The sequence below is a fragment of the Muscardinus avellanarius genome (genome assembly GCF_963383645.1).
Source record: "Muscardinus avellanarius genome assembly, chromosome: 12".
Lineage (NCBI taxonomy): Eukaryota > Metazoa > Chordata > Mammalia > Rodentia > Gliridae > Muscardinus > Muscardinus avellanarius.
In genome coordinates, this window is record NC_137798.1 from 12,630,449 (window position 1) to 12,654,107 (window position 23,659).

General features: G+C 54.1%; 1 protein-coding gene across 1 annotated transcript; it reads right to left on the reverse strand.

The window, feature by feature from the left end:
• Positions 1 to 2,748: 2,748 nt before the first annotated feature.
• Positions 2,749 to 22,263, reverse strand: PLA2G4D (phospholipase A2 group IVD; the record flags this gene model as incomplete). Its single annotated transcript, XM_080707027.1, has 20 exons — positions 2,749 to 2,975; positions 3,889 to 4,075; positions 5,096 to 5,262; positions 5,490 to 5,669; positions 5,777 to 5,884; positions 6,116 to 6,253; positions 6,532 to 6,649; positions 10,031 to 10,253; positions 11,949 to 12,085; positions 12,394 to 12,529; positions 12,701 to 12,738; positions 12,863 to 12,973; positions 13,643 to 13,770; positions 14,144 to 14,207; positions 15,435 to 15,477; positions 15,763 to 15,803; positions 16,497 to 16,628; positions 17,710 to 17,846; positions 18,036 to 18,108; positions 22,219 to 22,263. The coding sequence occupies 20 exons, from the start codon at positions 22,261 to 22,263 to the stop codon at positions 2,749 to 2,751; spliced, it is 2,433 nt and encodes an 810-aa protein (XP_080563153.1).
• Positions 22,264 to 23,659: the final 1,396 nt, after the last annotated feature.

Consider the following 23,659-nt stretch of genomic DNA (forward strand, 5'->3'; position numbering starts at 1 on the left):
GTAGGAAATGGGGACAGGGCTTGCCTGAGTTTGCGTTTCCCTCATTCCAAGGGCACCACTTGCAGGGAGGTGCGGGGAGGCCCAAGGCAGAGAATGGCTGAAGTTGCGGCCTAGAGACCCTTTTGGCCCCGCAGGCCAACGTGGATGTGGTGCTGGTGACCACACCCTCAGCTGAAGGGCCAAGGTGGGGCTGAGCTGGGGAGAAGCTGCCTGCTCCTGGGGCGTGGAGCCGCGGCTGTGAGCTCTGTGAAGTCCTCCCCACCTCATTCCCAGAGAGGGGGTGCAGGGGACCAGGTGCCAGATGCTGGAGGGCGCTGCCAGCTCCCAGCAGTGGGCGAGGGAGGGGCGGCAGGAGCAGGGCATCTCGTAGGGATGTGCAACGGGGCCACCGTGTGGTGCTGAGGGCAAAACCAAGGATTCAGCTGGAAACCCTGGCTGAGGGGGGGTTGTCCAGCTGCCCCTCCTTGGGACTTCAATGACCAGAGCCATAGCTTTCAACTTGATAAGCATCCCTACAGGTTGTGTGGCTCGTGGGGATAGGAGAAAACAAGTATTTCTAAGCTAGACTGGATGGAGGCTCAAAGTCAAATCGTTTGGCATTTAAGAGAATAGAATCTCCATTTGAACTCCAGTCCAGGAAGCGGTTACATGCTGTGTGTTGTTATCCTGGGGGCTGGTCACCTCCCCCCAAAGGCACAGATTCTGTAGAGCAGCAACATCATGCCGGGTGAAAGCCTCCTACTGTGGGAAGAGAAGAGCACCCGCCCCTTCCTGGCTGAGATGGCCAGGGTGCCTGCCCTTTCTCCAGAAGTGCTCCTCCTCCTCCTGCACGCCTAGCTCCGTCCGTGGTCCTCCCATCCTCCCAGCTGCTCCGCAAATTCTACAAGGCTCTTTCAGGTGTAGCTCCTGGCAGGTACCAGGAACCAAGCTCGACAAGTTGAAGCATACAAAGCGATTTATCACTCCACCTAACTGTGAGAGATGCAGGATTGGCTGACACATGGAATTAAAAGAATTAAAAGAAGTGAAGATCCAGATGAGTGAAAAAGGACCAGAGCTGGGATTGGAAGAAGCGAGGGCTCTGGCCCGCTCTCTTACCTGTAACCTCAGCGCGAGGGACAAAGTTCGTCCAGCGGGCATCTTTACTTTAGGGAAGGGCCTTGGCCAGCTCACTTGAGAAGGTGCTAGCCTAGGCCAACCCGCAGTCCCAGCCCCCCAAGTAGTACTAGGATTATAGGCATGTACCACCACACCCGGCATGTGTTGGGAACTTAACCCCCAGTCATAGGTTAATGACATAAGAGTGGTGGGACCTCAGGAGGTCCCATCTGCATTCCTGAATAAAAGGCTTACTGGGTTACTGAGCTATCTACAGAGTAAATCTGTCATATTGACTGGCTTGGGCCCCTTTTCTATGGGTCTCTCTCACCATGCGAGGTGCCATACCACCTGGGCACTCTGGAGAGAGTCCCCATCAGTAAGAAGACCCTCGCCAGATACAGCCACTCGACCTTGGACTTCCCAACCCCTAGAGCTATGAGAATATTTTTCTTTGTAAATTATCCAGTTAACTTAAAAGCAACAAGAAACAGATTAAGAGACTATTGGACACACCTGTGTAACTAGTGCCCTGAGCCAGAAACAGCATCCCCAGCCCTTTTCAATCCCGCCCTCTCGGGCCTCCAAGTAAACACCACCTTGATTCATCGATCAGCTGTGGGACCCTCTATATAAACAGTCATTCAGTCTTAGTATTTTATTTCTGGCTTCTTAGAGTCGGCACGTTTATACAATCCATCCACGGCTGTGTGTAGTGAGTGTTCATTTTCTTAGCTACTCAGTATTCTGTTGTATAAATACACAGAGTTTATTCATCCATTTTACTGTTGACGGATGTGCAGGCCGCAAAGAGAGAAATTCCAAGCGCTGCCGGGTTGATGGTACCGTGACAGGCTTCACCCCGGTGTTTGTCTTTGAATTTTGCTCTGAATTATGTGTTTCTTCCCATATACATGTGAATGGTGGTTACTAATAAATAAAATTGCTACATGAATTTAGAAGCATATTTTGTGGAAAGATTTACAGGGATGAATATGGTCTGTGCCCTTGGGGCCCACCGGGCAACACGTGACAACACAGCCCCCTGGTGGCAGTCATCTGAACTGCAGCCTTAGCTCAGAAGTTAATTGTGGGCAACCCAGGGCATAATTTGCACTGGAACCAGTGATCATTTATGTGCATAAAAGTGCTTCATTCACAAGGATGGGTATCCAATCAGGACACAGATACGTCTCCAAAATAATGATACAAATTTAAAAATAACAACTACCATTTACTGGGTACCTACTATGTGTGAGGTAGTAAGTCAAATACTTCACTACAGGACTCTGTAAGTCCTCTAGCATGCTGTGAGGACACTATTGTCTCCATGTGAAGATAAGAAAAGATGTAACTAAGCTGGACAATCATCTGGAGGAACATACAGCTCAAGTATGATTTCTAGTTACTGCCGCCATCCCCAGTCCACTCTGCTCGGGCCTGAGGTGGTCACTTGTGAAAGCGTGTCCGGTATGACCGCTGGTCTGCACACTGGCCTAGTGAAGACCTTTTCTCCAGCTACTCAGGGAGGACTTAGAGTGTGGTGCAGCCTCCTCTGGACAGTGAAGACTGGCTGCAGAGGTGGCCCAGGCCGGGGCAGCTGGGAACTTCAGCCCGCTGCAGACTAGATCTCGGAGTCCCTGAGCGGCCTCACATCCGTGGCCCTGGGGGTCGGGCCTCGGGGGCCCTGCGATTCAGAGCAGCCCTCAAGGCCTGCAGGATGGCCGGCTGGCTGCTGCGCACGTTGTAGTCGCTGAGCTGCAGCAGACGGTCAAAGTCTTCCTCCTTGTAGGTCATGTTGTACATGGCGTAGGGGGAGGTGGCGCTGCTGAGATCCACCTGGCCAGCCTGGAGCTCTGCCGGGCTGCGCGTGACACCTGCAGAAGGCAAGAGAGGCGTCGGGAGCAGGACCCAGAGCGGCCCCCGCTGGGCAGGGCTCGGCTCGCGGTGGGGGCCAGGGAGGGCCACTCCCCACGAAAGGATCCTTGCTTCCCTCAAGCTCCCTGCACCCTTCCCCAGAAACGGATGGTGGGGCGCTGTGGTGAGGTACGCAGAGTTTCCTCACGTCCCCTATAGCATGACCCTCTTCCTCTAGCCATGCACTCCAAAACATCGCCCTGCGCCACTTCCAGGAGGAAATGGCCGGCACGAGGCAGTCCTTGGGGTTAGTGCGTGGGTGCTTAAAGCTCATGGTCAAAACAACCCACCCTGCCCCCCACGCAGACTTTTGCTTTGCAAGACCAGACTTTGCTGAGAGACAGAAGTTCTTTAGAATTCTAAGATGTGGGCTAAGCTGGAATTCCTATTTAAGAAGAAAGCTGGAATATCTGGAATTGGAAAACAGGGGTGTGGGGGGCCTGGTAGCACACCAAGGCAAAAATTCATTCTTCCTGTTTAGAGGAGATAAAAATCTGCCAAGATGGTAGAAGGAAAGGCTAGAAAAAAAACGTGATGAGGGTTTAGACTTGGGGGTGCTTGAGAAGAGGCCCAGTTGTCTGAGAGGGGCCCCAGCCTGGGCTGGGGGGGATGATAAAGAGAGCAGGCAACCACACACACACACACACACACACACACACAGCAGAGAGGCGCACAGGTATCCAGGGCGACTGGGAAGGCGGAGGCCAAAGGCCCTGGCATCAGGACACCGGCTCAGTGACACGGGGACGCTGCAGGAGCGTGGGCCTCAGCCACGGAGCCCAGGGAGCCAGGTCCAAAGGCTTCAAGTGTTTGCCCAACCTCTCCTCTGCCCAGGCGGCTGGGGCGGAGCCGCATCAGCGGGTGCTGCCTCACCAGGAGCTGAGTGGTCCCTGAACGAGGCGTTGACCAGGGGGAAGTGCAGAATGGCCGGAGCCTGGGGGCAGGCGGGGTCCCAGAAGAGGTGGCACTCCCTGGGCTGGTGCTGGTCTTCGGGGCTGGGCTCCACGTGGGGGAAGGGCAGCCCCTGGGCCCTGCAGTACAGCTCGGCCTGCTGCAGCGCCTGGAGGGTGAAGGGGGGCTCAGAGGGGCCCAGTCAACCCCGGCAGCACTCTAGGAAATGCTGGGGGGTTTCCAGCCCCAGCGCGCCTCCTCGGTGTTGAGACAGCAACCTGGTTCTGTCCTACTTGCTGCCCAGCTAAGCTGCATGTACCTCGGAGAGACACCCAAGGGCTCAGGTGGAGTGGGTGCGGTTCAAATCTGAGTATGGGGGAGTACTGCGGATAGAACCCTGGGTTGTTTTACCTCCAAGCTCCTCCCCCAGCCCTATTTTGTGTGTGTGTGGTACTGGGGTTCCTGGAAACCCTTCTACCTCCCGGCTACACTCCCAGACCTACTTTTTTAATATTTTTTATTTGGAAACAGGGTCTCTTAAGCCAGGGAGGCTGGCTTCAAACTTGCGGGATCCTCCTGTCTCCGCCTCCCAAGTGCGGGGATTACAAGCGTGCGCCACCACGCCCGGCCCTAACCCTATTTTTTAAACTTATTTTGAAACTAGTTCTCTCTACATTGCTAAGGCTGACCTTGAACCTGAAACTCTCCTGTCTCAGCCTCCCAAGCACTGGAATTGCAGGCATGTGCCACCATGTCAACCCTGGGGGTTAAGATCTTTAGGTGGGTGCAGACAGACTTGTCACCCTCCTCCCCCATTTCGATTGCTCCTACTGGGTGATTCAGGTCTCAGAGCCTTAAGAGACCTTGTAGGGGCCCACAGGTGCCTCCCAGCAGAGCCCCTACGCACTGCGTGGGGAGGAGATTGGATGTGCAGACGCCTAGGGTCTCCTCCCAGCTCCTTTGGAGCAGGGCTGGTGAGGTTGGTCCCATTCCAGTGTCCTGGGAGTGCAGGGACCCTGCACCACCTCTCCCCTTCCCTCCCAAGGCCCCTGGCAGGGCCTGGGGATACGCTGGTCACTGCTCTCTCCTTGGGGATGCAGGGGTTATGGGGTGGTTCGTTGGCCCTGCTTCTTGGCCCTAGAGCCTGGCCTGGGGCAGGGCCTGGTTCCCATGGGGTGGCCAGAGGCACCTCAAAGGGTGAGGAGAGGGAGTAGCTGAAGGACAGGATGAGGTCCGGCGTGCGGCCCTGCCGGAACATGGAGGGATAGCTGTTGTTGATGAAGTAGCCAGTGTCCACCAGGCAGAGATGGGGCTCCTGCGGGGTCAGCCGATGGGGGGTGGAGTCCAGCTGGCAGTCTGACGGGAGAGGCGTGACAGTGAGTGGAGCCCCTCCCCCTTCTGACCACATCCGCCTCTCCCTCTGGCCTCACTCCCTTCCCCAGGCCTTCCAAGGCCATCTTCTCTGGCCCGCATCTTGACTGAGATGCTGTGACCCCCTTCCCCAGACCTCTGCCAGCCAACACCCACGGCCCATCCCACCCAGAAGTCCAGCCTCGTCCTGGAGACACACACGCGGCTCTTACCCGCCCAGGTGGAGAAGTCTTTCTGGCCAAGGTAGTCCCGATGCAGCTGCAGGCCGTGGAGGAAGTTGGCGCTGCACTGGTGAAGTGGCCTGCTGCTCAGGAAACCCTTAAACGCCTGGGCCAGCGCCGTGCCAGGCTGCAGCCACGAGGACGTCCCCAAGGAGGCCCGGGGCTCCTTCTCTGCAGCCAGAAGACAGCCACTGCTCCAGCAAGGGGGCTGGGGGCCGCCCACCCCTCCACCAGCCTGTACGGGAGCCGCCCCAGCTCCCCTGGGGCCCCTCGCCCACCTGCGCCCCAGATATTGTCCTTTAGGCACTGCTTCCAGTCCTCCCCAGAGCAGGTAAGGTCGTACCAGGTGTCCAGCAAGTTCAGGGAGAAAATATTGCTCCAGATAGCTGAAGACCAAACCCGTACAGAGGTCAGCTCTCAGGCCCCGGCGCCCCGACTTTTCCACCCAGAAGCCAGAGGTTCCCACCCTTGGGTGCTGATGGAAAATGAGAGTGGAGAGAGGCCTGTCCCCACAGCAGCTCCTCCCCACACCCAGCCCCTGCCCCTCACCCCAGGGCAGCTACAGGAGGCATGTCCAGCAGGAGGCCTGGCAGGGCCTCCAGAGTGACCATCCTCACCTTCCAGAAAGCAGATCCGGGACTCAGGGAGAGTCTCCATCAGTCGCCCCATGAAGAACTTGGAGCCGAAGAGGTCAGCAGGGACAAAGGCTCCGTACTTGAGGAACCCAACCTCGTAGGGGGAGAACTCCACCCACTCTAATGGTGGGGAGGAGAGGCGGGAAGGTGAGGGGAATGGGTTGGGGAGCCCCATCCTGGCCCTGGTAGGCCTCCGCACCCGCCCTGCCCAGCAGCGACTCAGCAGATGTAAGCAGCGCAGGCTCCTAGGCTGACCACCACACCCGGCCCCCGCCCTAAGGACGGCAGCTCCCGGTTAGCTCCTGGGCCAAGGGCATCGGCAGCCTTCCAGCGGGCCTCTCGGGCTGTGGAGGATTTTGGGGGGTGGGTGCTGGAGGATGGAGTGGAGAGGACTGTACCTTTGAATTCGAGGGTGTCCAGGTTGTTCTCTTTGACATTGAGGCTCAGGTAGAGAGGCAGAGGGTTCTGGCCCCGCTCCAGCGCCACTCTCTGTCCCGACAGCTTCTGATCCAGCACCTGGGGGTTAGGGGTGCAGACCTAAGCGGATGAGCAATCCCACCAGAACAGGGGCAGGGGGGAGATGCGGTGGGTGTGTGTAGCCAGCTCCCCTCCTGCTCCCACCCCGTCATCCCCGCGTAAGCAGGGCCCACTCTGCAAGCCCATACTGCACATGTTCAGGGGCCGTCCACAGAGACTGCAGCACCGACCGTCCCTCTGCCCACGTCCTGGGCCTCCCGGTCTTTAGGGGCTCATGGGTGGAGAGGATGTGGCTCCTGACACACAGACACAAAGGCGCACACGCCAGGGCCCACCGTGCCCACGTGCACCCATGCACACATCAAGCGCCGCCAATCCCCTCTCATCGCACACTGTAAGCTGTGCTGGAGACCGGCTGCCCCTTTGAGATCACTTTCATGCAGTTCAAGCTCAGCCACACCACACGCTCTCTGGACTCTCACACCGCCATCCTCGTCCTCTCCTGCTTGGGTCTCACAGCGTGAGGGCCTATCCTGTGGCTTATCCTGCCTCTGCTCCCAATCTTCTCTATACTAAAACTCCAAGCTCTGTCACTGATGGCGAGGTCTGCGGCTTGCAGTGGGGAAGCCTCCACAGGGCACAGACGGCATCATTCTGTCCTGGACCAGACACCCACAGGGTCTCCAGCCCCTTCAAGGCACAAGGTCCATGGTGGTAGCTGCCTGGAGCCAACACCTGTGCTCCCATGGCCGAGGCCAGGGCTGTACAGGACAGGACGGTTAATGTGCCAAGAATACATCGTCCCTGTCTTGGGGGTCTCTGCAGGAGGGCAGTGAGTCCTAGAGGCCTCGGAACTACCACATCAGCCCATATCACCAGTTATTTAGACAGTAGGATACTAAAAACAAATAGGAAATTGGAAAAATATTTCAGTAGGTAAGTCATGGAACAGGAACCCAAATGATAAATAGACATGAGGAAGTCTCATAAATATCAAGGAAATGCAAAACAACAATAAAATTTCCTTTCACATCCAAAACTTAGGGAAAAAAAAAGTCTATAGAAGATATAGAGAAAAAGAAACTAAGTTACACTGGTGGCAGGTGGGACTGTGAAAATATCACGCTTCTGGAGAGAAACTTGGCAGTGGCTGGGGGAACTGAAGGTGTACATACCCAGGAGTCAAACAGTAAACCACTGGACGTGTGTCTTAGCTTAGAGAATCGCTAATCTATGAGTATAAGCAGACTTATACATAGTGGTTCATGCAAATAATATATCTTTCTTAAGGGTATATATATATATATATATATATATATATATATATATATATATATTTAAGGTCACATGTAATAAAGGTGTAGGTAATAAAGGCATGTAAAATATGTTTAAGCATATATGATCCACCGTATAATATGGTGTAATGATGACGGGTGTGCAGTGACGATGTGGTGACGTGGAGAGCCGTGTCCCCAGGGCGGGGACACGGGGAGTCAGCTCTGTCTATAACACTTCATTATTTAGGTTGGTTGGTTGGTGAGATCATGCATATTAATTACACTTTTGTTTACGCTTGATTCATTTTATCAGGTGTAAAGACTTAAGTAATAAATATTTAATAATAAATATTAACAATTATATAATAAATTTTTTTTTGCAGTACTGGGAATGGAACCCAGGGGCATTCTACCTCTGAGCTACACCCCCAGCCCTATTTTATCTTGTATTTTGAAATAGAGTCTCACTAAGTTGATGAGCCTGGCTGTGAACAAGCAATCCTACTGTCTCAGGCTCCCAGGAACTGGGGTTACAAGTGTGTGCCACCATGTCTGGCTGAGAATAAATTTTCTTTGTGTGTGTGTGTGGTATTGGGGGGTGGAACCCAGCGGCTTTCTACCTCTTGGCTATACCCTCAGTCCTATTTTATACTTTATTTGGAAACAGGATCTCACTAAGTTGCTGAGAGCCTCACTAAGTAGCTGAGGCTGGCTTCGAACCTGCGTGATCCTCCTGTCTCAGCCTCCCAAGCACGGGGATTACAAGCGTGCGCCACCACGCCTGGCTTGAGAATAAATTTTAAAAAAGAAAATTTGAGAAGACTTCATTTCCTTCTGCTATTAATATCCGTGCTTGTGTGTGTGCTTGTGTGTGTGTGTGTGTGTGTGTGTGTGTGTGTGTGTGTTGCTGGGGCTAGAACCCAAGGCCTTGCAAATGCTAAGCACAAGCTCTACCACTGAGCCACACCCCAGCCAGATAGTTTATTTTTTGTTTTGCATGTTAAATATACTTTTTATTTTTTTCTTTGCATGTAAAGATACCTTTTTTTTTTTTTTTTTTACTTTTAGTGGTTTCAAATGCTTTTGAAACTTTGTTCAGGTATGTGTGGTAAAAGGAAGATGTGGTTCAGGGCCAGCCTCAGCTACTTAGGCCCTTTGCAACTCAGTGAGACCCTGTTTCGAAAAAGACTAAAAAATAGGGCTGGGGGTATAGCTCAAAGGTAGAACGCCTCCTGGGTTTTTGCGGTACCACAAAAAAAAAACAAAAAGAATAACTAAATGCTAATAATTATATTAATGTAAGACCCATCAGTAAACTTATTAAACTCTCCTGAAAGAGGAAAACATTGTAGTAAAAAGCTTACATGTCAGTTTTGTCTGGATGTTGTTAGGATGGGGTAAAGACAATGCCAGCTAACACTTTAGGGCTGACTGCCGGCCAAGGCACTGCTGAGTGCTTCCCACGTGCTCTGACGAGCAAAGTACTGTTCTCACCTGCACTGTACAGGAGAGAAAACCAGGGCACAGAGATATCTGTGCCAAGGTCCATAATTGGTAAAACGCACGGGGATTACAACCCGGGGAATGTGGCCTTAAAGTCTGTTTTTTGTTTTGTTTTTGTTTTTTGTTTTTTGTTTTTTTGGTGGTACTGGGGTTCCTGGAAGCCCTTCTACCTCCGGGCTACACTCCCAGACCTATTTTTACATTTTCATTTGGAAGCAGGGTCTCCTAAGCCAGCACGCACGGCTGGCTTCAAATCTGCGCCATCCTCCTGTCTCTGCCTCCCAAGCGCGGGGATTACAAGCGTGCGCCACCACGCCCAGCTAAAGTCTGTGTTTTAACACCACCCTGAAGATGAAGAACCATAACATTTTATATTGCCATATAAATAAAATGACAGGGTTTCTAGAAAGCTCCCTGACTCAGGCAATGCAAAAGCTGTTTTTGCTTATTGGACACTGATTCCCAGACCCTGGGAGCTCCAGAAATTTGTGTCACCGGGTAATTAATTGAAGAATAGACTAACTCAGAAAGGCAACATCCCGACTTTGGATAGACGCTAAACAAACAAAACCCGTCACAGTTCCCACGCTCCTCAAAGGACCGGGCAGGAAGCCACCGCCCTGCCTGCGCAGGCGCCCACCTGGCCGTGCAGCATGGACTCCAGCACCAGGGCCCACAGGTCCACCATGGTCGTGGTGTGGCCCTGCTCCGCCCGCAGCTCCAGCTCCCGGCGGTAGCTCGCCACGCACTCTGGGGAGAAGGCCCTCAACTTGCTCTTAGTCAGGTGTTCCCGGACATGGCTGATGGGTCCCTCCAGATCCCTCTGAGACCACTCGGGGTCCCCGTACAGGTGGGCCATTGTCCTGGAAGAACAAAGGGACAGGGCGGTAGGAGGCTAAGGCTCCCAACACATGGCACCTGCTGCCAAGGACCCGCCTATCTGGAAATGTGACTCAGATCAGTGCTGCCCAAAAGTGATATGACGTGAGCCACGTATTTTTTTCTTTCTTCCTTTATTTATTTGTTTGTTTGTTTATTTTGTGGTACTAGGATGGAACCCAGGGCTTCACACATGCTAAGCAAGCGCTCTACCACTGAACTATACCCCAGCCCCATGTGTAATTTTAAATTTCCTAGTAGCCACACCAAAAAAGTAAAAAGATGTACCTGTGATCCCAGTACTTGGGAGGCTGAAACAGGAGGATTGCAGATTCCAGGCCAGCTGGGCAACTTAGCCCCTGTTTCAAAATTAAAAAATAAAAAATAAAAAGGGCTGGGAGTGTGGCTCAGTGGTAGGATTTCCCTGGATTCAATCCCCAGTACCACCAAAAAAAAAAAAAAGTATGAAGAAACTGGTAAAAATGAATTTCAATACAATATATCAAATAAAATAACCTATATTGAATAAATATAAGTTATTTATTTATGAACTTCAATACATCAAATAAAATAACCTTCATTTATAGGCTACCCTTCAATATAGGTTATTTCATTTGATATATCCCCTAATTATCATTTCAACATGTAATGTTGACTGTCAATCAGTTGTTGACATCTTTGTGTTTTTTTTTCAAGTTAAGACCTCAGAATTCACCATGTATTTTTCCAATAATGGAGGCTGAACCCACCCATCCAAGGGTGCTTTACCACTGAGCTACATCCCTAGTCCTTTTTAAATTTTGTATTTTGAGGCAGGATCTTGCTAAGTTGCCCAGGCTGACCTCAACTTTGCGATCCTCCTGCCTCGGCCTCCTGAGTAGCTGGGATTACAGGGTTGCACGGTATCTGGCCCTCACCGTATATTTTACGACACATCCCAGTTTGGACAGCCACACTTCAAGAGGTCAGGGACCACATGTGGAAGTGGCCTCCATACCGGTCAGCACCAGACCCAACTCCACCCTCATGGGCCTGTCCTGAGTTTCTTCCAGACTATACTTATTAACAGCTGCCACCTAAGCACATCTGAGCGTTTACTCCTATTTTCCTCCTTAAAGTCACATTTCAATGAGACTCAAAGAAGCGACTGTCTTACCAGTGCAAAGGTCCACCTCATCCTTGGCAGGGGGACGGGGGAGGGAGGCAAAGTTGTCTTTAGGTCAAATAACCATCTCTTACCCTCAATGTCCTCATCTGTACTCTACGAGCAGAGAAGAGATGCTACCCCAGAGGGTGTTGTGAGCATTAACTGAGGTAATACCTGTGATATAAAAAGGGCTACCAGGCCGGGCGTGGTGGCACACGCTTGTAATCCCAGCATTTGGAAGGCTGAGACCAGAGGATCACAGTTCACGGGCAGTCTCAGCTACTTAGTGAGGCCCTTTGCAACTCAGTGAGACCCGGTTTCAAAATAAAGAATAGAAAATAGGGCTGGGGGTGTAACTTGGAAGTCGAGTGCCCCTGGGTTCCATCCCCAGTACTGCAAAAAAAAAAAAAGAAAAAAAGAAAGAACATCCACTAACAGCCCCTTGGCCTTCCCGTTTAAAGGCTCCCCTAGTGTCCACTCTGCCCCTCTGGGCCCTGGCCACCTCTGAAGTTCTAGTCCCCACGGGCCTCACCATGTAGAGCCTGAGATGCCACTGACGTAGGTCACACAGTCCAGGAGGCCCAGCTTCTGCAGGGCCGACAGGTGGCCGTAGAGCGAGGTCATGGCCCGGGCACCTCCACCTTCAGCCACGATGCCCACAACAGGGACCTGGACCACACACAGGCACAGGCCGGGTTGACTGCCTCTCGCCATACCCAGGGGGCCACCCTGCTCCCTGCCTTCAGACGACGGGCCCTGTGGTCAGAGCCGGAGCCAGGCCTTGCTGCAGAAGGGGCAGCTCTCGGCCCAGGTCAGAGCCCAAAAGGAGCAAGAACCCCAAGGCCTACCCATGCCCCACATCCCCCACACCTACTCTCCACTCCCTAAGGCCCAAAGTGTCTGGAGAAGGCACAGGAATCGGGTACCCTGTTCAGGTCAGTGCAGGGCTCTGTCCCCTCACCCCCCACACCGCAGACCTCATCCTCCTGTAGGTCTCTGCCCAGCTGCAGGGCCTTCTTCAGGGCTGCGGCCACCACCTGCTTCCTCCTGCTCAGGAACGCCTGCTCCTCGGCGCACAGATCGAAGCCCAGCCGCACGGCCAGCTCCTCGGAGCTGGGGAGTGGAGGATCCTGGGTCAGGGGGCCTGCATGGCTCAGGTACTGACCAGCTGGCCAACCCCCAATAAGCTGCCAATTAACCTCCTGTTCCAACCCCAATAATCCAGCATCCCCTCCCCCAGGTGACCTCGCCCCCCCTCCCCCCGCACATATGAATGTCCCTTACCAGACATCGGCCTTGAGCCGCAGCCTCACTCCTGGAGCCTGAAATCCAAGCAAGAGACTCTGCTTAGAGTGCCCTATATCCCATCCCAGGGGGCTGGAGCATCCCCTGGGCTACCTCTGTCTTCACTCCAACAGGCACGCCCCGCAAGTCGAGGCCACTCACATCTGTAGCAGGAACATTGACAGTCACCTCCTTCCCCGTGCTCAAGGACCTCAGGGGCACCGTGAGGTGCGCGACTGAGTTGTCTGATAACCAGCCGTCGCTTCCGGAGCTCTGGAGGGAAAGTCATTCATTCACTCAAGAAATCCTTTCTGAGCACCTGGACTGCAAACAAGACAGCCACAGCCCCTTCCTGATCATATAAAACTAGTTATAACAATGAGGATGACTAGTAATTACAAAATGGCCAATATTAGAGCAGAAGCATATATACAAATTTATAAAGAACCACTGCTCGCGTTGCGGAGGACGTAAGCAGTGCGCTCTGCGAGGGCAGAGCAAGGGTCTGTCTGAAGAGAGTCCAGGAGGGCTCCTTTGAGGAGGTACCACGTGAGCCCGGGTGTGGAGAGGAGGAAGAGGAGGATGCGGCCGTCTCGGAAGGAGCCAGGGGAAGACAAGGAGAGCACTTGGCATGTTGAAAAGCAAGACGAGACAGGCACAGCTGGCATCATGCACAGGGGACCCAGAACAAACTGAGATGGCAGAGGTGGGCAGTGGCTGGGCCGCATGGCCTGTGGCGGACACTGGGTTTTGTTCTAAGCAGGTCACTGAGAAGCCATCGGAGGGTTTGGGGCTGACCTGGCGTGCCAGCCCTAGCCCCTGCTGGTCCTGCCTGTCTCCCAAGGGTGTGGAGCCTTGCTGGGGGAGGCCAACAAGGCCACAGAGGCCTGGCCTTGGCGGGGAGCCTGGGGTTGGTGGGGGGGTTGGAAAGCGGAGACCCACCCTCAGGTGCCCACTCAGCTCTCCGTCTTGGGCTGCCAGGTAGTGGAAGCGTAATGCAGGGGCTGTGCCCAGGGCGGATGTCTGTGTGTCCTCATATGACCCCTTTAGCACCAGCTCCAGCTTCTGCCCTAGGGAGAGAGTGAGCAGTCACGAGAGGTAAAGGAGAGCCTGGAGCCCCTGCGCAGACCTGGGAATCCCGCCATAGGCTTGGACATGGCGGAGGCCCGGGAGGCTGGACCCTGGTAAGCAGGATTCTGAGAAGGGCCCTCCCAGCCTGCCGGGCCCCACAACTCCCTGGGACTCCCACTCCTATGACATGTTTCCTCCAGGTCAGGGGACCCTCCTGCCCGGGGGTGGGGGGGAGACGAGCCCCCTCCTCCATGCCGTGTGGTCAAGCTCCACCCTGCTCATCTCTTGCCCCCTGCAGGAGGGTTTCCCAGCAGCCTTTGTCGCACCCCACATTGCAGGCAGAGTCCAGCCCTGGTTCTGAGAAGGTCTCACCTGCTACTGCCACGCTACTCCCCGCTCTGTCCAGACAGACATCCAGGCATGACAGCTCTCGGGCCTGGGGCAGACCACATCATGGGTGGGGGCTCTGCAGGGTAAACTGAGGTCTCTTCAACCTTGACCCTCTGAGCCCCACTATCCCAAACTCATCACACACAGAACAAGACATGGGGTTCATTATGAGACCAGATGCAGAATCCCTTCAGCCCAACTCAGATCTGCTATACCGCCTAAGCCTGATGCTCCGAAATGCCCAGGGACCCCATCTTCAGCCCTCACCCCAGCTCTCCTGGCTTTACTGAACTTCTGGAATCTCTGAAAAAACCCAGATCTCAGGCACAGTTCCTCCGTCCATTTCACTGTGGCCTCCAGGAGGATGGCTTCTACCCCAGGGGCCCCCAAAGGGCCAGTGCAAGCCACAGCCCACAGGATGAGGGGGGCCTGAGAAGGGCAGTGATAACTCGGAAACCCCTGATGGCCCTCTGCCCCGCAGGCGCCTCAGCATCCTCTGTGAAGCCTGCAGGTGAGGTGTGCATGGACCTCCCACTAGGACCGCTGCTTACCAACCCACTGCTGGGCTCCCGCGCCTCAGAGAAGGGGCAGCGGCCAGCACGTGACTTCAACATGTGTCCTTTTCAAAAGCAAACTCATCCATGGCAGGGTGAATGCTCCTTAAATTTTGTGCTCTAGTGCTCCCTCAGCGGACCAAGGCTCCCAGTGCCGCAGGGCTGAGGCCACACCAGGCAGAGAGCTTCGTGGGCAGTGCTCGCCCCCTGGTGGCCCTTCCCATCCACTGCAGCTTCTTGAGCTGTCTGCTTTAAGAGAGCTGACCAGGACTCTCCCAGGCCCCGGGGAGGAGTTGACTGACCGGGGAGGAGTTGACTGACCGCTGATCCTATCCCTAGCCGCCTAGATTGGAAGCACACCAAACCGGAAGCGCCCTCTGAGCTGCAGTGGCCTCAGTACTGACAGCCTGACGGTGGGCCCGGCTTGCAGGACTTCCTCATGATCTCAGGCCTTCCAGGGAAGAGCTCTGTGTCAACCCCCAAGCACATGACTAAAAGCCATCAGAAAGCACCCCAGATTTCCTCAGCAGTTCCTGAGCTGCCCAGCTTCTGACCAGAACCCCTCTCCAGGCACCCCTAGCTCCAGGACCCCCAAGCAAGCCCCACACCCCAGCTGACCACCAGGCTGGGCGGCTGGCGGTGGTCTTACCACGAAGCGCAGCCTTGCCCCTTCTCACGCACACCCAAGGCCCTGCCCCAAGCCTGGGGAAGGTGGTTACCACAAGGACATTGTTGGTGATGAGGTTTTCTGGACGGCCCGACCTAAAAAAAAAAAAAAAATCAAACCATCCAGAGAGTATGGCCCGGCACAGGCATCCTGTGTTGACCTGCACTGGCCTCGCCTGGGTTCCCACCCTCCCGGGGCATCCTGGGGGTGAAAGGTGAGAGGAGACAGCGGCTCCTCTGTTCTCTGAGCAGAGCCCCAGACCTCTCTGGCAGGGGAGGAGGTGAGGGGCTGCCCGGGCTGAAGGGACCAATGAGGATTTGAGCCGAGGCCATTGCCCAGTAGAGACTGGATCCCCGCCACTCCCAAGGGATATCACTCACATTTTTTCTAGCAGGAACTCCACATCCAGCTCTTCCTGTCCCTGAATCAGAGAGGGTGAGTAAGTCATCGATCTTTACAGTCCACGGTTGTTGTTGTTGATGGTGCTGGGGACTGAATTCAGGCCTTGTGCGCACCAGGCAAGCGCTCTACCACCCAGCGCCGGCCCAGCCTGCCAGCCCTCGATGTGTGTTACCATCTCAAGAGTCTCTAAGGGGGCCATGCTGGTAGAGTTATTGCCGACTCAGAGACCAGGAGCCTGAGGTGGAGGGTTATCCACAGCCAGTAAGCCTGCGTGGAACAGGCCTCCCTCCCTTCTGGGTCCCCAAGCTCTGAGCCAGGCTGAAGGGAAGGACATGACTACAGCCAAAGGAGGCTTGAGGGGGCCCAGGCCCCAGCACTCCGCCCTCCCCAGGCCGGCTGCAGCAGGAGGAGCCTCCACAGAGCAGGACGGACTCCACCTCCATGAGCAGGAAGGACAGGCCGCACCGCCCAAGGTGGTTGCACTGAGCTGTGTTTGAGGGAGAACATTCGCGATCCTTCCTCCCATAGGTGACTAAAGCGCCCTATGGGTGGGTCAGCGCGTCCGCAGTCAAACCAGCTCCCTCCCTACTAAATGCAAATATCTCTGGGAGGTTACATTTTTCTGCGGATGCACTCAACCCGGCAACATCCCTCAGAAGGAAGAAACTGAGGGGCGTCTTGGCCTGCAGACCCAGGGGGCCTCCCCTCCTACCTGGGCATCCGGGGAGAAGGTTTTCTGGAGCAGCTGGCCGGGAGGGATCTCTGAGACATCATAGAAAACCTTGAAGCAGATGTCATCCTCCTTAATTAAGTCTTCATCGTAGACGCTCAGCTCCAGAACATTCTAGGGGCCAGGAACAACTTAGCACATTAGCTGCTCATAGCAATAGTGGCTCACACGGGACTGTAAATGCTAAAAGATGTATAGGAAAATTGAACACATTCCTAATTCCCCTCTCCTAATTTTCATTTTTATCAAAGATAAAATTTTGTAACAGGGTATGGTGGTGCTTGCCTGTAATTCCAGTACATCGGAGGCTGAGAAAGGAGGATTGCAGGTTCGAGCACAGCTTCTGCTACTTATTTAAAAAAAAAAAAAAAAAAAAAAAAAAAAGCCGGGCCTGATTGCACATTTCTATAATCCCAGTACTAGGGAGGCAGAGACAGGAGGATCGCAGATTCAAAGCCAGCCTCCGTAACTTAGCAAGGCTCTCAGCAAGTTAGTGAGACTCTTGTTTCCAAATAAGAAATAAAATGAAGCTGGGGTTGTAGCTCAGAGGTAGAATGTCCCTGGGTTCAGTTTCTAGCATCAAAAAAATAAAATACTGTTAGCCGGGCGTGGTGGCGCACGCTTGTAATCCCAGCATTTGGGAGGCTGAGACAGGAGGATCGAGGTTCGTAGACAGCCTCAGCTACTTAGTGAGGCCCTTTGCAACTTGGTGAGCCCCTGTTTCAAAATAAAGAATAAAAAATAGGGCTGGGGCTTGTAGCTCGGAGGTAGAATGCCCCTGGGTCTCATTCCCAGTACCACAAAAAAATAAAATAAAATAAAATAAAATAAAATAAAATAAAATAAAATAAAATAAAATATTGTCAAAGAACTCTCCCCACCCAGCTTAGCTGGTTCCCTAAGGAGCAGCACCCCAGGGCCAGTGCCAGGTACTGTGCTGGCAGTCGGCAGGCACTGCCTCCTTTAACCCCACAGCAATCCCACCAGGAAGGGCAACATTCCTGGTGTCTCCACCACACAGCTGGGCTGGGCTGGCGGGGCGCTTGCTCACGCATTCCCTGGCACACACAGCGGTGGACTGGGCACAGGGACGTCCTCCTCCCCAGGTTTCTCTGCGTGCGCTCCACCCCAGCCCTGCCTGGGGTGTGGGGAGCTCTGGGCTGTGTGTCAGCAGCCAGGGTCCCCTGACCTTTACCTTGACCTGACTCTGGATGAGGAAACTGAAGGCCTCGTTCCAGACGGGCTCGCTGGAGTTGCTGACCGTCTTTGTCTTGAACTTCGTCCCAGGAGCGCTTGGCAGCTGCAGGGTCACGTACGGGTCTGTCCTGCTCACTGCCAAAGTCAGGCCATGCGGGGAGAGAGAACCTCTTGCATCCTTCTCCAGGGACCTTGCCAGGTTCCTACCCAGCCCTCGGTGGCTGTTGAGGGCAGGCCAGCCCGTCTCCAAGGCACTTGGCCAGGCCCTTCTCAGGGGATCCCCTCCTCCCCGCACCCCCTGGAGCCTGGGAGACAGGTACTCACACAGGTCGGCCTGGCGCAGCCCCCGAGCCTCCAGGACCCTCACAGTGAGCTGCCAGCAGGCAGGGGCCTCCTGCTGGGGAGAAAGATGGAGCTGGAGCTGCGGTGCCCCCAAATCCCTGGCTGCTGGCAGCCGCCTCCTACTGCTGGGGATGCCACCACGCCTTCTTCTGGGGCAGCAGCCTTTGTCTGACATGGTCCTTGGGATTATGGTCCTAGGCTGCAGCTGTGGGGGAACAGGTGGCAGGCCGCCACAGTGGTAGAGCCCCGGGCTCCCTTTTCCTTCAGGGACAGGACTGCAAGGGTGGAGGGCAAAATGCATGAACCCGAAGGCCAGCTGAGGGTGGGTTTGGAATTGGCCGCCTCTGGAGCTCCCGGGGGGCAGCCCTTTGGTGAAGCATGTAACCTGCCTCTCAGAAGCCCGGACAGCCCCCTGGACAAGCCCGAGTGATGAGGGAGAAGAAACTGAGCGGGCAGAGAAGATGAACATGGGGTGGGGGTGGGGGGCAGAGGGAGGGCGTGGCGGAGTCTTGGGGACAGGCACTACCCCTGAACCTCATTGCTGAGGAACCTGGCCCTGCTGGGATCTGGGGGAACTGGCTTTTTCTGGGTATCACACAGACCTTTTATTTTCTTTTTTCTTTTCTTTTCTCTTGGTAACAGGGATTGAACCCAGGAGCATCCTACCTCTGAGCTACACCCCAGCCTTGCCTTTGTGTGTGTGTGTGTGTGTGTGTGTGTGTGTGTGTGTGTGTGTATGTGTGTGTGTTACTGAGGTTGGAACCCAGGGGCTCTTCTACCACCAGGCTATACTCCCAGACCTATTTTATACTTTATTTGGAAACAGGGTCTCATTAAGTTGCTGAGAGCCTCACTAAGTAGCTGAGGCTGGCTTCAAACCTGTGTGATCCTCCTGTCTCAGCCTCCCAGGCTCTGGGTTACAAGCGTGCGCCACCACGCCCAGCTCTGTGCCTGTGGGGCCTGGGCAGCAGAGCCGATGGTGACCCATGGCCCTGCCTGGCCTCCTCCCTCTGCTGTGCCTCCCTGTGTAATCAGATTCCTGGCAGAGCACATGTGAGCCCCCTCAGCAAGATTCGCTCCCCCTCAGTCTCTCTTCTTGGGAGTTAATTCCAGTGACCCGCATTTCAACTCTCTGGGCCTTAACCCAGTGTTTGTAATTGGCAGGGATCTAATGACCTTTTAGACACCTGGCTCCACTTCCTCGCCACAGTCGGCTTCCTTAGCTGCCTGCACCAGAGAACGTGACTGCTGGATGGTGCTGGGGCCTGCAGGCGTGAGCTTCAGTGCTGCACCCCACCACAATGGCAGGGCACAGATAGCCAGGCCTCGCTCCCCAGCCCTCCAGCCAGGCCAAGATCCCACACGTCCACAGCCTGCAGGTGCTCGGAAGCAATTAGAGCTACCAAGAAGTGTCCCAATTTTCAGTTCGTCACCATCCCCGATTTGGGCACCACTGGCCATTTCTCCCTCCAATCACCAAGAGATTCTCAACCTCAGGAAGCCACCCCCCTATTGCCCAGCAGGTATTTTTCTAGAACGAAGCCCCAGTGTTCTTCACCTCTAAGACCACTGCTGAAATAGGGACAGTAACTATGGCCCCTGGTCTTTCCTGGAGGCAAAGACTCTGAGCCAGGTTGTCAGGACTTAAACTCTGGTCCTGTTGCTTTCTTGCCCTGTGGCCCTAGGTCACTAAACTTCATTTTCTCGCCTGTAATGGGATAACAATAGTATTGATCTTACAGGATGTTCTAGAGCTAAAAAATGTTAATGCCTATAGAATGCTTAGCAAAAAAGTAAGCAATGTCTACGTAATTGTTTTCATTACTATTAAGTGGTAGTTGTGTTTCTAGCTGCTGTACTGAGCGTATTAAATGTCTTACTTGACTTATCCTGCCACAACCTCATATAATAATATCAGAATAGTCTCCCAGGTTACGGATAAGGGGATTGCGGCCTAAAAAGGTTAACTTATCCAAGGTCACAGACTTAGTAGGTGACAGGTTTCAAAATTCAAGGCTGGAGTTTATGATTCCAGTGTTATTCTACCTTCCTGGGACTTTGCTTCTCTATGAAATCACAAAGCTTTCCCCCACTGCCTTCTGGATAAGCAGTACTACAATCTCATGGTTTGTTTGTTTGTTTGTGGTACTGGGGATTAAACCCAGGGGCATTCTACCTCTGAGCGACATCCCCAGCCCTTTCTAAATTAATTAATTTATTTATTTATTTATTTATTTGGTGGTACTGGGGATGGAACCCTTCTACCTCCGGGCTACACTCCCAGACCTATTTTATATTTTTATTTGGAAACAGGGTCTCTTAAGCCAGCAAGGCTGGCTTCACACCTGCACGATCCTCCTATCTCTGCCTCCCAAGCTCAGGGATTACAAGTGTGCGCCACCACGCCCGGCTTAACTTTTTATTTTGAAAAAAGGCTTTGCCAAGTCACTGAGAGTCTTGCTAATTTGCTGAAACAGGCCTTGAACCTGCACTCCTCCTGTCTCAGCCTCCCAAATACTAGGATTATAGGCGTGTACCACCACGCCCAGGCCATAGAGTCATTTCTCATGGAGATGATTGTAGAGATAACTAGCCTATTAACCAATGTGATTCTTTTCTCTGGAGGGAATGGGGTCATTTTCCCTACTGAGAGATGCCCCCCAATCTGAAAGCCTACTTCAACTGATGAATGACCCATGCATCTGGAGGGCTTCTCCAGCCCAACTTCCTGCAGGATCCTGGGAATGCCTCCCTGTTGAGGGTCTCAGCCACACTCTTTCTCCCTAGGCACAGGGACCCCACCCTCCTCCCTGTGGAGAGCCCCAGGGCCCGTGTTTGTCTGGGAATTTTGTGAGAGACTCAATAGTGGTCTTTGCTCACCAGGAGGGTGCAGCCCAGGGAGCCTGAGAGGGTTGAGCCCTCCAGACTCGGGTGCAGCATATCTGTTACTATAAACCTCGGTCTTTGGCAGGAAAAGAGAATGAGCACCCTTTCCCCTGCTGGCCCGTAGTGACTGTGGTGGGGACAAGAGGAGGATGGACACTGTGGGCAGAGCTGAGCCAGGCTGAGTGGATGCTCCTGAGTACACAGAGGTGTGTCCCAGAACACGTCCCTGGATGCCCAGCCCTCCCTTCCTCACCAAGCCCCTGCCACCGCAATGGGCTCTGGGCCCCCATTTCAGCAGGAAAGTCAACTCAGAACCTGGTCTTAGGGACCCAGCTTGGAGCAAGGTGCCCCCTAAATGTGGGGCCGACTCAGGCCTCCAAATCCCTTAGCTGGCGGCTTTCGCTTTAGCCTGAGCTGGACCCAGAGCAGGAAGGAGGCAGAAGGGGAAGCTGCACAGCCTCCATCAGGACATTCCCACTGATGGCTGATGCAGAGATGGGGCTGCTGCTCTCAGGCTGCAGCATTAGGGTCCATTAGGGGCAGGGCCGCTCCCTGTCTCTCCTGGGACCCCCTGACGAGGAGCTGGCCCTGAGCACTTCTTCCAGGAGCACAGACTGGAGCTGCTTACTCAGATGCAGCTCAGGCCTGGATCTCAGGGACAAGGTGAGAAGAAATTTGTTAAGGTCTCTGAATGAGGACAGGACAGCGCTGAGCGCCCTGTGGCCACTGTCTGGACCTCGATGGCCCTGGTCCCTGGCAAAGGGTGAGAATTGTAGGCCTGGGGAAAGTACATGGCCGGGCTGGAGCACGCAGCTGTAGGCCTTATCGGCCTGCTATGGCTTCATAGCTCTTGGGCCCAGTAAGTACTTGGCGGTGGCTGGGGATTTGGACTCCGAGACACTCGGGGCGACTTGAGTACTCTGGTCAGTCCTCTGGCCTCTGGCGGTGGGCTCTGGGCCTGGTGGACCTCCTCTGAGACACGTAGCCATTGTTCTCTGATGTGGGAATGGGCCTTTGAGGGGAGGAGAAGGAGCCCTCCAAGGGTGCTGCTGCCTGGGTGCTTTTGGCAAGAGGAGGCTCTGCTGACCAGACTTGTGATCCTGGGTCTCTGCTTCTAAGGATGCAGTGCAGCCACCCACCCGTTCCACGTCCCCAGCACAGGATCCCTCGCCTCTGCCTCAGCCTACCCAGAGGCCAGAGACCCCCGCTTTCGGCCATGCCAGCCTCTCACAATGCACCCTGACCCCCGGCCCTGCCCAACTGGTGCCCATGAGCTTACCTGGTGAGGATGGCCAGGTGGTCCCTCAGGTAACCCGCTCTCCATGCCGACCCTGCCGACCCCACTTCAGGCTCAGTTCCTGCCAAGATGCTGGGTCCTCAGCTGAGTAGAGGAGGCTGCCCCAGTGAAATGGGACCGGGGTGATCCTGCCCGCCCCATAGGTGCTGCAACCCTATAAACAGGATGGGGCTCCACCCCCAGGTCACTATGACAGTCCAGTACCTTTTCCTCTCCCCCAAAGGCTGGACCAACCAGCCTCCCTAGAAACCTCTGGCAGGGTACCAGGACCTGCGGGTGGAGCATCCCTTCTAGACCGGAAGTGTCAACAAGGATGTGGCCAGGAGCAGGCGGATGAGTCCCAGGAGCAGGAAGCCGGTGCTCCTGAGGCTGAGGGCAGAGGGCAGAAGTAAGGAGAGCTGCCCACTTGAGGCAGGCCAGACCCCAGAGGAGGGAGACTGAGTGCCTAAAGCCGGAGCGAAGGCCAGGCCCCATTGGCAACTCACGAAGCTAGGAGTCCAGGTCATAATAAGGGCAATTGCCATGGCTGGCCCTGTGTGAGCTGCTCGCCTGGCAGACTCCAGAGCTGACCGCTGCAGAGGACCCTGGACAACGCTGACCACAGGCCTCTAGCCTCACCCCCCACACCCTTGGTTCAGCACATCCAAGGACATTAGCGATTTCTACTAGAATTGATGCAAACTTTAAAAGAAAGGTAAAAGAGGCCAATCAGACAACTCCTAGATTGCAAACACTGCAGAGGAGAATGGTGTGAAACCACTAAACTATTTAGTGTGTACACAGCACTAAATGCTCTCCTGAAGTGACACAGGCACGGTTATTTACTGTCAATTCACCAAAGAATTGAATAATGGGTTTTTTCCCCCCCAAAGGCCAATGAAACTGAAATAATGTTAAATTACTGCAACTGGATCTAAAATGTATTATTGAGGAATCGGCCAAAACAGAAAGTTAAGAGTGGCCTATGAACAAGTGAAAATTGATTGGACGGGTAATTGCTTCTAATTTGCATAAACCAGATGTAAACTGATTTAAAAAAGAAAATATAAAATGTAGAAAGCTACAAAGAACAGCGTATTCCCACATGGCCCCTCGGTGAAGCAGTGTCACACACCTTTAAAAGCCACTGTGCCTCACGCTCAGCGCGTTTCAACTCAGAGTGTCCAGTGGCTATGTTTGGCTACCTGGCTGGACAACTCAGGTCTGTAGCTTTCATTATGCTCTCAAAAAAGAATTCCACGACTGTAAGATTGAAAGTCATTGCTCAATGCTTTGGCCTTGGCTACTCCTGGGAGGGCCATAGGATTTTTGAGGGATGAGAGAAAAATCTTTAGAATTCCCCTCACCTACTTCAGTTTCCCAGGCTTGGGATTTGACCGGGTTGAGACGCAAGTTGTTGGCATCAGGCTTAAGTCATGAGGCT